Source organism: Hyla sarda, chromosome 8 (assembly GCF_029499605.1).
Source record: "Hyla sarda isolate aHylSar1 chromosome 8, aHylSar1.hap1, whole genome shotgun sequence".
Lineage (NCBI taxonomy): Eukaryota > Metazoa > Chordata > Amphibia > Anura > Hylidae > Hyla > Hyla sarda.
The window spans coordinates 81577244-81592873 of NC_079196.1; the positions used below are offsets into that span (position 1 = coordinate 81577244).

Below are 15630 nucleotides of genomic sequence, written 5' to 3' on the forward strand. Positions count from 1 at the left end.
GCGGGTGGTCACGGCGTTTGGACCGCCGCAATCTTCATGCAGCACCCGGCACGAACACTGGGTTTCTGGTACTGGCGACATGATGTCATACTAAGCCCCCTCGTGACATCACGCCCCCTCCATTCATGTCTATGGAAGGGCACGTGATGGCCTATGTGGCATGCCTCTTAATACATTCTGAAAATCTTTGGCTGTTGGTGTGCCCTTGAACCAAGATCTATTAAATTGGAGTAACTTTGTCATGTTGTGGGGGTCCACACCCTTACACTAAGCCTCACTTACTGTTCAGAGAACTGGTATGAGTGGCACAACATTTAGAAAATAGCTTCCCCAAGTGGAGGTCGCATGCATATTTATTAAAGGGGCTATGTAATGAAGATAAAACTTTTCCATATGTCCTACCAGAACACACATACATTATAAAAGTGTGTCTCCCAGTCATCATGAGAAATAATTAAATCTGCTCTGTACAAGCAGCTCTCATAATAACAGACTACAAGGAGTGTTCCCATGTCTGGCCTGTTTGTGGAGGTAGTTGATAAGCTTAAAGGGGTTATCCAGGAAAAAAACTTTTTTTTATATATCAACTGGCTCCAGAAAGTTAAACAGATTTGTAAATGACTTCTATTAAAAAATCTTAATCCTTTCAGTACTTATGAGCTTCTAAAGTGCTCTCTGATGACACCTGTCTCGGGAAACGCCCAGTTTGGAAGCAAATCCCCATAGCAAACCTCTTCTAAACTGGGCGTTTCCCGAGACACTTAACTTCAGAAGCTCATATGTACTGAAAGGATTAAGATTTTTTAATAGAAGTAATTTACAAATCTGTTTAACTTTCTGGAGCCAGTTGATATATAAAAAAAAAGTTTTTTCCTGGAATACCCCCTTTAAACTCCCAGACTTACATAAACAGTAAAGCTCGTTGGGCTTCACTGGTTGCACAACTTCCTTTTAATGTCACAGGTAGTTATGCTAAGGCATCTTTTTGGCAGCCGGAGTGGGCCAAGGAGCCGTCGATCTTAAGATAGGTGGGGTCCCAGAAGTGGAACATGCATCTACAGGAACATTCAACAGACATCATTGGGTGCATCATTGGACTTAAACAGTATGGTCATTTTGATAAATGTCCTATCATTTAAGCTGTTCTGACTAAGCTGTTGGTAGGTGTTGGAAGCAGTGGTTTACGTGAGGGCACCCACACATGGCAGTCATATGCCCAGACAGACCACCAGTATAGAGGATCCTTTGATCCGCCATCAAGCACGAGCAGCTCCCACGCTCTTTTCTTTTTCATGCAGGCAGCACCTTAATTATTCACCCCTCTCTCTGCCCAGACCTTTTCCAGGTGCTTAGCAGAAGGAAATTTGGTATCACTGCACCTATTACATGTCCTGTCATTGACTGGAACTGTTACGTCTTTAGCAATACATCTAGGTTCTGTTTGGCATCCAACCACAGTCAGGTTTAGGTATGAAGGCCTTGTGGTGAGCGCATGAATCCTGTCTTTGCCATAGAGCGACACAATGACCCAACTGCTGTGTGATGATACGATGGCCACCCCTAATAATGATATGAGAGACACTTACAGCTCAGCGATATGTGCAGGACATCATGTGGCCACATGTGTTGCCTATTTTGGCTTCCAGTGGGCATTTTATAGCGGATAATGCTTGCCTACACACAGAAAGGGTTTCCCAAAAATGTTGCACTCCCTCGGCCTGCCCAGTCACCAGATTTATAACCAGTTGGGCATTTATGGACACAGCTAGGACTCCAGGTTCAGCAACCTACAAGTGTGCAGGATCTACAGGTCCAGCTGCAACATCTGCGGGTAAAGGTACTGCAGGAGGCCATATGGAACCTGTATGCCCCTATGCCCAACCGTATCTCATTTTGTATCTGGGCTACATTTGGTCACACAGTTTTTTCCAATAATCTTATCCTTTTGCGCAAATATTGTAATCCCCTCAATATATTATCAATATTTTCACACGAATAAGCTTTCATTTGAAAACATCAACATCCTCTTGGTGCATAATGTTTTGTCAATGAGTGTATTTTCTTTTTAAGATGTTCTCATTAATAAGTGTCTGGCGTTTTAGCCCTGGTGACCTTTCATAATGGGATATGTGCACTGGTATAGATGAAAAGGTTTGGAACTAGTATAAGAGCTCATTTTGTGAATACTAAAATAGTCATTCCACATGAGAAATCTCTGCTCCAGTTCATTTTAGGAATGTAATCCAATCTGGGCTGTTCTGTGATTGTGTAGAATTTACTTCCGGCATTATGACTTGTATGTTCCTTTAGTAAAATTCCAGTTCTTCCAGATCTTGAATAAGCAAAATTTACAATGGGGACATATAATGAGAAAATGTTTGCCAGTAAAGGTAATACTATACAGTACTGTGTAGGCACATACTGCGACTGACTATAAGGTGTACTGTGCTGCATAAAATGACTGAATAGCAAAAAGTGCCCTAGACGGGGATGGGGGACCACTGGGTAACGCCCTCCCTCCCCTATACTTTATATCATTTTTTGTTTTCTTTCTTAAAACTAGGGATCGACCGATTATCGGTATGGCCGATATTATCGGCCGATAATCTCGATTTTGGGCATTATCGGTATCGGCAATTACCTTGCCATTAAGCCGATAATGCCCCGCTCTCGCACCGCCCCCACCGCACCACGAGCGCCCCCCCCCCCGACCCACTGCACCGCACCGCGACCGCCCCCCCCCCCGACCCACCGTGTCGCACCCCCCCCCCCCCCACCGTAGTGCTGGGCGGTATACCGGTATGAACCGGATACCGGTTTTTTTTTCTCCCACGGTATGGATTTTTGCCCATATCGCTATATCGGTCGGGCCCCTCTCCCACCCTCCGAGTCAATAAAAAAAAAATAATTTACCCGTAATGGGGGTGGTCCGGGCCATCCATCCTTCGTGTAGTGTCCGGCGGCATTCCGGGTGGAGGGTGAACCGGTCCGGGCTGTACTTCTTCTCCGAGAGTCCTCTTCTCCACTCCGGGCAGGCTCCGGCCTAGTATGCTGCATAGACGCCGCTACGCCGTGACGTCAGGTGCGTCGCTGCGCACGGGCGTCACTGCGCAGCAGCGTCTATGCTGCATTACTAGGCCGGAACCTGCCCGGAGTGGAGAAGAGGACCCCCGGAGAAGAAGTACAGCCCGGACCGGTTCCCCCTCCACCCGGAATGCCGCCGGACACTACAGGAAGGATGGATGGCCCGGACCACCCTGACAGGTAGGGGGAGATAAGCAGGTGGCAGCGGCAGCCTATGGCACCGCAAAAGCCACTGCAGTGCATTGATTTAAAGCGCCCGCAGGGGGGGATAAATAGCCAATAACTTATACCGGAATATCGGTATAAGTTATCGGCTATTGGCCCTGACCTCCACCGATTATCGGTATCGGCCCTAAAAAACCGATATCGGTCGATCCCTACTTAAAACTACAACATTTTATTAAATCATTTAAACGAGTGAATGCTATACAGTGCAAAGTAAAATAACTTTTTAAAAGCAGTGTCTTGATCCATGAGGTTATGGCATACTGCAGACAACAAATGATAATTATTGGTGAACTGAGTCCTGCATATTTTATTTCACAGTGTGTGAATTTCAGTATTTTAAAGGTGTACTTTGGAAGAAAAAAAAATTTCAACTTGTGCCAGGAAGTTATACAGATTTGTAATTTACTTCTATTAAAAAAAATCTTAATCCTTCCAGTACTTATTAGCTGCTGTATGCTCCACAGGAAGTTGTTCTTTTCTGTCTGACCCAAGGGCTATTTGCTGCCACCTCTGTCCATGTCAGGAACAGTCCAGAGCAGGAGAGGTTTGCTATGGGGATTTGCTCCTACTCTGGACAGTTCCTGACAAAGACAGAGGTTTCAGCAGAGAGCACTGTAGTCAGACAGAAAAGAACTATACAACTTTCTCTAGAGCATACAGCAGCTGATAAATACTGTAAGGGTTAAGATTTCAGATTCAGTCATTCTGATGGATTCCCATTGGTGTATTACATTGTAATGTTTGCTTTTTAATATTCCTGTATCTTCCACAGAATGGTGAAGATTGGCTCCCATGAATGGTATCATGACCATGTACGTTCTAGATTCAAGCGGTTTGGTAGCGCCAAAGTTATGCGCTCTCTGTACCTGAGGCAGCGGTCTGATGGTAGAGGAGGATATAACATGACAGGTATATCTAGACTAAGCTAACTTTAGATTGTCAAAGGGGAAATGTGTTTTCAATCTAAACGCATCCAGTTTAATAGAATTAGTAGATGTGAATAGTACAACAGATGGACACTACTGTGGATACTGTAAGGAAGTGGGGTCCATCACGGCAGTGGTGCTCTTTGTGTGATGGATGCAACGTAGATGTGAACAAAGCCTACTAAGCATATACTTGTTTTCCTAAAGGGGTACTCTGGAGGAAAATAATGTTTTCAAATCAACTGGTGCCAGAAAGCTATACAGTTTTGTAAATTACTTCTTCCAGCTACTGTATGCTCCAGAGGAAGTTGTATAGTTCTTTTCAGTCTTAACACAGTGCTCTCTGCTGCCACCTCTGTCTCTTTCAGGAACTGTCCAGAGCATGAGTGAATTCTCATAGCAAACATCTCCTACTCTGGACAGTTCCTGACACAGACAGAGGTGGCAGCAGAGAGCACTGTGATCAGACTGGAAAGAACTACACAACTTCCTCTGGAGCATACAGCAGCTGATAAGTACTGAAAGAATTAAGAATTCAAATAGAAGTGATAAAAAAAAAAATCTGTATAATTTTCTTGCACCAGTTTATTTCAAGATTTTGGTTTTTTCTCTAGCAGATTTTGGAATACTGCCACTGCAGTTTTTGAGCCAAAGTCAGAAGTGGATCCATAAGGGAGGAGACGTATAAGTCCTTCCTTTATATTGTCCATTCCTTTTGAATACACTTCTGGCTTTGGCTCAAAAACTGCAATGGCAGTATTCCAAAAACCAAGTAGAAACTTAGCCTTAGCTGGTCTTTTTACTGTACTCTCTATAACAGTGTTTTCCAAGCAGTGTACCTGGTGCTGGAGACACACTTATATCCTCTGGAATATAAATAAATAGCTTTGTCACACTAGTTCTCAATTATTACTGTAATACTGAAATCTACCTATAGATGGCAGCACCAAACCTTCTGTCCGATCTGAAACAGAATTATTTGGAATGTATAGCTGATAATTTACCTGTACATTTGTATATTTCTGGACAGGGCTTCAGGACAGAGTACAGAGCCTGCCTGATATTAATCGTAAGTACATTGCTCATCTTAATTTTACTAAGTAGGCAAATAAAGCGGTCTTAGGGTGAATTCACACATGGCAGATTTGTTGCAAAAATGTCTATGACCAGTTCCAGCAGATCCATTTACTTGAATAAGAACATGTCAGATGAATAAAACAGTTGCAGAAAGTTGTGTGGTGTCCCGGTGCTGGGGTCTCTCCATTCCTCAGGGCTCTCCTGCAGGGCTTGCCCCTTGGTCGCCTCATGTAAATGTATTTTATATAGTGTACAAATGTATAGGACCTACCCAGGTCACATGATATATGATAATGGTTGTATAGATGTTTAGGACCTTCCTGGGTCATGTGATGATGTATGTGATGTACCCAGAGTTCTCTGGGTTCAGGACTTACAGGCTTTGCAACCAATGGGATTAGTCCAGCCCCCCTGGTATATAAAGGGCTGTAGTCTGTAAATTCTCTCTCTTAGTTCCAGACTATCAAGCAAGCACAATCAGCATTTCTTCAATCTCAATTCATCTAGGCCACAGCCTAAGAAAAGGCTAACTCAGCCTTGAAACGCGTTGTGTGTATTCAATAAAAAACCATAATTTGACAACAGTGATTTTTTCTTACCTGGAGATTTGGCATCGTGGGAATACTTCTCTAAATCCCTATTGTATTCGTCTTTGAAAGCCTAAGAACCAGCAGCCACTAAAACCGGGAGTTATAAAGCTCAACCTGCAACTCATGTGTGAGACTACTATTCTACTCAAATCTTATAATTAGTAGCACAGTGGCCTGCTTAAAGCTAAAAGCTACAAGTCCCAGCAAAGCCCGTGAGGCACCTGCATCCCGGTTACCTCAAGAGAAACTGTTTAATTGTAGAGACTGTTTGCATAAGAAGTTCAGTAAAAGTTCCAGCTATCTCATAAAATCTGCTGTGGACATTCCGTTTATTATCCCTGCCGTTTGTGGGCCAGTTGGCGGCAGAACCTCCAGTACTAAGCAAACCGCCCCCTGGCATCACGACAAGTAAGGGTTAATACCAACAGACCCTGTTATATCATTGCAACACCCCAGACACCACAGATGCATCAAATCTGCCACCTGTAAATGCCCCCTTAGCATACATTCACACATGCAGAATGTTGCAGATGTTTCAATTTGCAGATATCATTGTAACTAAATAATTGATATCTAACCTGCAGCAGATCCTGTACTTGTGCAATATTTACATTACCAAGAAAGGAAAGATCCCCATACCTGGAAGGTCCAGCACTTCACAATAGATAGCCTCAGTTAAAGGGGTACTCCGGTGGAAAACATTTTTATTTTATTTTTTTAAATCAACTGATGCCAGAAAGTTAAACAGATTTGTAAATTACTTCTATTAAAATTTTTTAATCCTTCCAGTACTTAGCAGCTGCTGTACAATACAGAGGAAGCTCTTTTTTGTTTGAATTTCTTTTCAGTCTGACCAATTGCTCTCTGCTGACACCTCTGTTCATGTCAGGAACTGTCCAGAGTAGGAGCAAATCCCCATAGCAAACCTCTCCTGCTTCGGACAGTTCCTGACATAGAAAGAGGTGTCAGGAGAGAGCACTGTGGTCAGACAGAAAAGAAATTCAAACAGAAAAGAACTTCCTCTGAAGTTGAATTCATTTACAAATCTGTTTAACTTTCTGGCACCAGTTAATTAAAAAAAAATGTTTTACCCCTTCAAAATTAACACCTATAATTTATCCATGTTTAAAACACTCCAGCGTGTGTGTGTGTGTTTGTACACAATTTAAAAAAAAAATTATCCAAAGAGTATAGTCCAATGGAGCCGGCTGCTCTTTTGCTCTTTTACTGAATTCTCTTATGCATAAGATACAGTTTCCTAATAGAACGGCAGAACTCTCAAGTGCAGCTTTATTTTAGATCAGATATAGTACTATTATGGGCTTTTTTCTCTGACTGGGTGTACTAGTACCGTATATACTCGAGTATAAGCCGAGTTTTTTCAGCACGATTTTTCGTGCTGAAAACGCCCCCCTCGGCTTATACTCGAGTGAACTCTCCGCCTGTCAATCCCTTCATCAGTGGTCTTCAACCTGCGGACCTCCAAATGTTGCAAAACTACAACTCCCAGCAAGCCCGGACAGCCATCGGCTGTCCGGGCATGCTGGGTGTTGTAGTTTTGAAACCTCTGGAGGTCCGCAGGTTAAAGACCACTGCAGCCTTCGTCATCATCCAGCCCCCCCCCCCCCCTTTTGTTTTGTACTCACCTCCCCTCGGCGGGAAGTTAGGGTGAGCTGGTCCGGGCCATCTATGCTGCGGGGACCGTCTGGTGGGGATGGTTAGTCGTTGCAGGCTGTCCATTTTAACAGGGGGGGCCTCTTCTCCGCGCTTCGGCCCCGGTCCCGGAGTAGTGACATTGCCTTGACGACGACGCACAGGGACGCAACGTCTGGGCATGCTGGGAGTTGTAGTTTTGCAACATCTGAAGGTCTGCAGGTTAAAGACCACTGATGAAGGGATTGACAGGCGGTGATGATGAAGGGGGGGGGATGATGACGAAGGCGGCAGTGGTCTTCAACCGATGGCTGTCCGGGCATGCTGGGAGTTGTAGTTTTGCAACACCTGGAGGTCCGCAGGTTGAAGACCACTGATGAAGGGAATAACAGGCGGCGATGATGAAGGTGGGGGGATGATGACGGGGGCCTGGATGATTACATGGGGGGATGATGTATTTCCCATCCTAGGCTTATAGTCAAGTCAATAACTTTTCCTGGGTTTTTGGGGTAAAATTAGGGGCCTCGGCTTATATTCGGGTCGGCTTATACTCGAGTATATACGGTATTATATGGAACATATTTTCCAGACAGTATGATGTTATTACTAAGTGCATCTATTATACATTATTAATGTGCAAAATGAATAGTTCTATTAAAACTTCATTCTGCCACCAGGAGAATATCTGCGCCAGGCTAGGGCTGGGATGTTTGCTGATGAGGATGAGGATGTCCTGGACAGTGCAGAGGCTCAGCGCTATAGTATGGTAGGCACCTGCATACAGTGAGCGATCTCATCACTTGGGCACTCTGCTTCTATCTAATACCTTGACATGGGTTTCTCAATCATTGATTACCACCATAGTTCACTGAAGCCTCCAAGTTCATTGCCTTTAGGCAGCACTGGATGTATGAAGTATCACATGCTTTAGGCCTGGTTAAGACAAGAATATTTAGGCAAGGTCCCATACCTGCCATTTTTCTACTCATATTTATGGCTTAAAGGGGTACTCCGGAGGAAAACATTTTTATTTTATTTTTTTCAAATCAACTTGTTCCAGAAAGACATAGATCTGTAAATTAGAAAGTTATGTGTGCAGCTCAAAACCAAAAAGTCCAAGGTATATGTGGTTAAAAGGGTTGATCCCCACCGACCAAGTATAGGAAAAATATAATAAATTATATTAACCACACCTCAAGGACTTCACCAAACCAAATGGTACACAATGATGATAATTGGAGACAGATGTATAAGATTTAGTAAACAATCATAAAACAATCAATAATGAATAAAATGTGCATAGGAGAGAAAAAAAAATGGAATAAATGGTTAGAGTATTGCACTACTTGACTGTATATTTACCATTGGGCCCTAATGGTAAAAATAAACCTAATGGTAAAAATAAAACATTTTTGGTCCGTCGCAGCACAGGACCAGCGGCCGGAGACCCGGTGAGATATTACAACGTAAATACACTGTAGGTGGCCTATTGTAGCCATCTGAGAGACTGTCTGATATCCAATCAATATTCATTGCTCAACATCATGTGCTGAACTATTCAAATTTACTTGAGTAAAGTGTCTGAAAATCAGAATTGCCGGATTAATAGATAATACTATCATTGCAAAAGCGCTTTAACCATTATTAGCAGTGTTTTATTTTTACCATTAGGGCCCAATGGCAAATATACAGTCAAGTGGTGCAATATTCTAACCATTTTATTTCATTTTTATTTGTATTTTTTTCCTTTGCACATTTTATTCATTATTGATTGTTTTGTGATTGTTTAATAAATCTTATACATCTGTCTCACACTGTCTTCAATTATCATCATTCTGTACCATTTGGTTTGGTGAAGTCCTTGAGGTGTGGTTAATATAATTTATTAGATCTGTAAATTAGTTCTATAAAAAAAATCCCAGTACTTATCAGCTGCTGCATGCTCTACAGGAAGTTGAGTTTTCTGTCTGACCACAGTGCTCTCTGCTGACACCTCTGTCTGTGTCAGGAACTGTCCAGAGTAGGAGCAAATTCCCATAGCAAACCTATCCTGCTCTGGACAGTTCCTGAAATGGGCAGAGGTGTCAGCAGAGAGCACTGTGGTTAGACAGATATGAACAACTCAACTTCCTGTGGAGCATACAGCAGCTGATAAGTACTGGAAGGATTAAGATTTTTTTTTTATAGAAGTAATTTACAAATCTGTAAAACTTTCTGGCAACAGTTGATTTTAAAGAAATAGTTTTCCACCGGAGCACCCCTTTATTGGGTAGGGTCACACATTGTATATACGCAGTGTATTTCATGCTGTGCATAATCGGCTTTGCAGTGGGAAATACGCTTCATATTCTTCAGTAAGCCAAAACACAGGGCTACCCAGCAATAGCCCTGTGTGCGCAGTGAGGTTTGGAGGCGGACCAGCGTGCTACAGTCATGTTGGTGCGCTGGCTCTGCCTCCAAACTTCACTATGCACACAGGACTAGTGCGCGGAAGCTTTAGTTATGACACCTTAATTGCCGAATAGCACAAACTGGTAAACACTGAAAGGGTTGCAGCTTCTTCAGTAAGGTAATTGGTGGGATATTGGGACCCGGACCACTGTAAATTTAATATTGATGGCATTTCCTGAGGATATGCCTGCAACTTTTAAAGCCTGGTTAATTCCAATAAATAAGAGCTCAATATGCACTTAATTTATTTAAACCGGTGGTAAGGCAATATTTTGACAGTTTAGACAGCTTAAAAAGAAGAATACATTTGTAGACAGCTTAAATTTGTAGACAGCTTAAAAAGAAGAATAAACAACAAAAAAAGGAATGCTAAGGAATATGTATAGTACAATTTAATGATATATACAGTGAGAATAAAAATTACAATTAATGGAGAAAGGAAACCATTCCTTTTACTATATGACTGGGTCATCTATATCAGTTGTAATGTGTAACACAGTGGTCCCCAACATTTTTATTCCTCAAGAGCCACTTTAGTACTGACTAGGGCTTAAGTCCTGCAGGAACATGTGGGAACTGAGTTCCTGCACTTTTTCCACAGCAGGAACACTGTTCCCATTAGCAGGAGTTCTGCAGGACCACAACTTGACTGGAAATCTTGGGTGAGTTCCCACCCTTTTTTTTCCCAGGACTTGACCCCTGGTACTGACAGATGGTAAGACTGCTGAGACCCTGCCAGCTCCTAATGTACCTAACCCCCCTCCCGAAATAGAGAGGCAGGACACCAGTTTGCACTTTTAAGTGTGTAGAGGTTATCTAAACCTTTAATTAATTTAGCATTAAATTTTGCAATTAAATTAGCATATCAAACCAGCCATAAGGCACACAAATTCTCCAGGAAAATCAGTTTGGTACTGCCTCACCAACTCAGATGTGCAGGTCACCCACCAGACTGACCACATCTTTGCCTTCTCTAAGTGCCTGCTGTGACTTCAGATAAATTCACCAACAACTGCAAATAAAAGAAAACACATAAAACAACACACATGTTATACAACAGGGAGGGACGGCGGGACAACCTCCGGGATCCATGAGGGGAGACTGCAGGAAAAAGGCACCAGGGCTGCTATAAGGTACCTGGGGAGGGGCTAATAGCCCGGGAAAATAAGCCCACTGGGGATTGGAAAGGTTCCCTTAATAACCCACCCCCTCCCAGGAAAAAAACAACAGAAAAGGAGGGTAGGAGAAAAACATGGGAGAGGAGCCTAACTTAAGGGGAACCCTCACTCCCGGCTCATCAGTCAGGGGGCAGGCTAACTAAGCACAGCCTGCCCCTCCATGAGCCCCATTCAACGTGATATTGTAGATGCCATATAACTGATAAAAAAAAAAAACAGGAACAAAAATATTTTGTAAGGGAATCAAATTAGCATCCACAATCATGTTACGGGGGTGCCAATGGGGTGACAGGTACCCCTGACATCACTTATATGTGCCCCATATTGTAGTAAGGTTACTTACTCCTCTACCCCCATAAGATCCCCCCACTACCTCAAATAGTAGATAGGTTTCCCATACTGCCCCCATGTAGTAGGTAGTTCTCCCACAGTGGCCACATATAGTAGTTAGGTTCCCCATTTCCCACACTGTCCCCATAGAATAGTAAGGTTTGCCAAACTGCCTTATATAGTAGTATGGTCTCCCACACTGCCCTGTATAATAATAAAGTCCCACACATGGCCCAATATAGTCATAAGGCTCCCACACTGGCCATGTAGTAGTATGAGCCCCAAACTGCCCCATATAGTTGCAAAGTCCCCCACACTGCCTCCTTATGTAAAAACATGGAAAATACAACACTCACTTGTCACACTGCCCCCCCCCCCCCCCCCCCAGGTCCTATGTCTCCTGCCAATGCTCCACCAGACCTTTCCTGTTTTTTTGACCTTCCATTGTAAGCAGCATGGGACAGAGAGTCTGCTAGACTTCAGCTTGTGTCTAGCAACACCCTGAGGGCTCACAAGACACAAATGGCTCGCTAGCAACAGCTAATAAGCTTTCCAAGTACAATCAGAGTGTATCAGAAAATTAGCTATTATTTCTGTGAAGATTTAGTGTTTTTAGTTTTTTCTAATTTTCGATTTTACTATCTACATTACAAATCAATCCTGAAAATTAGCAGTTTTCATTCTGTCCACTAAGTCTTATAATAACTTGACACTTCCTGTTGTGTACATAGGTACATAAGATAAGACAAGATCAGGCTATTTACAATAGGTTATGGTCACAGTTTACCACCTCCCCGCATAATTACCTATCTACAGATCACAGAGTATGCCTAAAAGACTCTTCCATAGAAGTCAATGGGTCAGCTCTAGTCTGGCCCCATAATTTAAATAAAATCACAATTTAGAAAAAGAAACGCATTTCAGTTAAGAAAACAAAAAACTAATCTAGGCAACAACTTCTGGTCAGGAAAACTAAGCTCCAACCACTGTAAAATATATACCGGTACTTTTATAAGATACATTGTAAGAATATATTATGTGCATTAAAAAACAAAATTATATTGCAAGTTTAATTGTAGCATCTTGAGATTTAGGGATATTATTTTGTATCATATATACATTGAGCTGCAGCCTTTAAAAAAACATTGTCATCACATGGTGGTTTAGATCATGATGGAAACCCAACTATTGCTGTACTTTAATCTTGGAATCATGAAATCATAGATTTGTGTATGCACTATTGTACAAACCTAATTTTTCTGCTTTTTCATTTTACTTTACTACTGAATGATTTTCTCTCCTAAAGATGCGCAAGACCAAGCGTCTGCTGTCTGTTCATCCGTATGACTTTGACAATGATTCTGAGTATTCAGCTCAGTCACGCAGACAGTCAGTGCAGCTTTCTCCAACTCTAGATCAAGATGTTTTTCAGGTATCTTTGGGGTTTAGGGGCTTTCACTATTTTCTGTAATACGCTATTTCATTTTTTTCCAACTTGATTCACATGGTGGTTGGGTGGTGTAGGATGGTGAACATACAAAGCTTCCTCTGTGTTTTGTCCACAAGTATCGGAAATAGTTTATCAGAAAACTAAACTATAATATTTTTTTATGACACCTTTGTTTTACAGTCTTTTTCCGAGTATACCACCTCTGGCAAAGATGGCACTCGAAAAGAGTCACTCATTGCTGAAGCTGAGCTGGCTTCAGTGTTCCACCAGCTACTCCAGGAACAAGGCCAAAATGTCATCAACCCAGAGCAGGAGTTCAGCACTGAAGTTCGTTTGACATTGAATTCTCGACGCCGTAGTCTGGAAAACATCAGGAGATCTAGTAAGTACCAGCACCTTGCTTCTGTTAGCAATATTATCAGTAGAGTGATGGAGGTGCCCACCTCTTAATATGTGCACATTCAGAACCCCAGTGCTAGAGGAATGACTATAAGGAAAGTCTATATGTACCTTCAATCTAAAAAATCAGGTTTAAAGGGGTACTCTGTTCCTAGACATCTTATCCGCTACCCAAAGGATAGGGGATAAGATGTTTGATTGCGTGGGTCCCATCGCTGGGGACCCCCGTGATCTCCCTGATGCACCTGTCATTCCTTTAGAGCATCGGGTGCAGCGCCGGAGGCTTGTGACATCACGGCATTGCCCTGCTCGTGATGCCATGGCCACACCCCCTCAATGCAAGTCTATGGGAGGGGGCGTGATGGCCATCACGCCCCCTCCCATAGACTTGCATTGAGGGGCATGGCCGTGACATCACGAGCGTGGTGTGACTGTGACATCACGAGCCCCACGATCTCAGCTGCGGATGACTGGCAATTCGGGATGGAGGCTCGTGACGTCACAGTCACACCACGCTCGTGATGTCACTGCAACGCCCACTCAATGCAAGTCCATGGGAGGGGACGTGATGGCCATCACGCCCCCTCCCATAGACTTGCATTGAGAGGGTGTGACTATGATGTCACAAGCAGGGCAATGCCGTGATGTCACAAGCCTCCGGCGCTGCACCCGGAGCAGGGAGATCGCAGTGGGACCCCCGCAATCAGACATCTTATCCCCTATCCTTTGGATAATGAATAAGATGTCTAGGGGAGGAGTACCCCTTTAACTGAAGTCAAACCCAATATCTTTTTTTTTCATGCATGTACAACATATGTACAGAGGACCAGGTTGCTAAAATGGTCAATAGCAACCATAGATTGACCCTTATATGATTGTCCAGTGAGTGTGCTCAGCTCTACCAGTATCACTCATAAACCACACACATGCTTTCACATCACACAATACTACTTGTTCATAATAGATAATTTAAGGAGGAGGTACATGGGACCAGGGTTCCTTGTTCTAGCAATTAGTGAGAGTTGGTTCCAGGCAATAAGCCCAAAGTCAATCCAACATTGATCACCTATCCTGAGGATTCATAAAAATGTTAATAGTGTCAAACTATAACTGATCGTATGTGTCTCCTCACTGTCAGATGAGACCAAACTTGTCAAATCTACATTATAAAAGAGTACAACTTGCATTGCTTTTTGTTCTTCTGTGGTGCACCATCACTACTGTTATTCACATTAACTAGAGAGTCACTATGGGCACCATCATGCAGCTGCAATACAATGAGCACATCAAGGTGTCTTTCGGCACCACTGCAGTACAATTCTGCACCTTCTCACAACATCAGTATATCCAACTGCAGAAATAATGTTTCGTGAGACACCTCCTGTGCTTTTTTTATTCTTCTTTTTGGCATTGAGGTCAATAGCTGTGGAATGTGGTTTAAACAATTATACATAGATTTGATAATTTTTATGTTTTCTATAAGTATGACATGATAGCCCATAGAAGTTCATAGTGCCATAGATGTTGTGGACATTAACATGTCTAGAATAAAGATCTGTCACCTGATTTTCATTGCTGGTAATTCTAACTGGGCCACTGGTTGGATTATTTGGATTTATATACCCATAAACATCAGAACCCAAATCGTAATATATTTTCCATTGCAACTGCCTTTAATAACACTGTTTCCCCTCTTTTACCCTCATCTGATCCTTCAGACCTTCCTTGTTTAACAGAATCCCAAACAAAATTTTCCCTCCCTGATTCCCAACTAACTCGCACCCGCTATCTCCCTAAAGGCAGCCCTTTCCTTGCACCCAAGGAATCGCAGTACGCTGGTGACATGGACACCTCGGATGAAGAAAGGGGGGCCATAGCCAAAGTGCCCCCCAGGCGCCGAAGCCGTGCATCATCTCAGGAAAACATCCACCATTCAGGCCCACAGGTAACACCTATATAACCGTTGATCCTGTTTGCAATCATCTGGTATGGAATGGGATGTAATAAAGACTATGGCGTCCCGGCCTGATGTGTTTGCAGAAGATTTCATTAGACCCTTATACTCAGCGCTTACTCATTCATTTCTATTATGGATCACATTCACGTTTGATGTAAATGATCTTTATTTTTTACTTCCCTCGTAAGCTCTTCACCTCTTTGTGTGGTTTGGTTAATTATATTTTTCGGTGCCTTATTCTTAGAGTGAGTGCCTCTCAGAAAGAAAAAAAAATCATTTTTATGGTTGTTGAACATTAGATGAGGCG

General features: G+C 42.8%; 1 protein-coding gene across 10 annotated transcripts in view; it reads left to right on the top strand.

The window, feature by feature from the left end:
• Nucleotides 1-15630, top strand: part of MLPH (melanophilin) — a 190016-nt gene that overhangs the window by 140706 nt on the left and 33680 nt on the right. For 7 of the 10 annotated variants that reach the window (XM_056534921.1, XM_056534920.1, XM_056534922.1 and 4 more), the window contains 6 exons: nt 4085-4221; nt 5269-5307; nt 8236-8324; nt 12824-12949; nt 13148-13349; nt 15085-15311. In XM_056534921.1, coding sequence (XP_056390896.1) covers nt 4085-4221; nt 5269-5307; nt 8236-8324; nt 12824-12949; nt 13148-13349; nt 15085-15311 — 820 coding nt within the window. The remainder of the gene's footprint in view (nt 1-4084; nt 4222-5268; nt 5308-8235; nt 8325-12823; nt 12950-13147; nt 13350-15084; nt 15312-15630) is intronic. The other 3 variants (XM_056534923.1, XM_056534929.1, XM_056534925.1) reach the window with 2 other exon arrangements.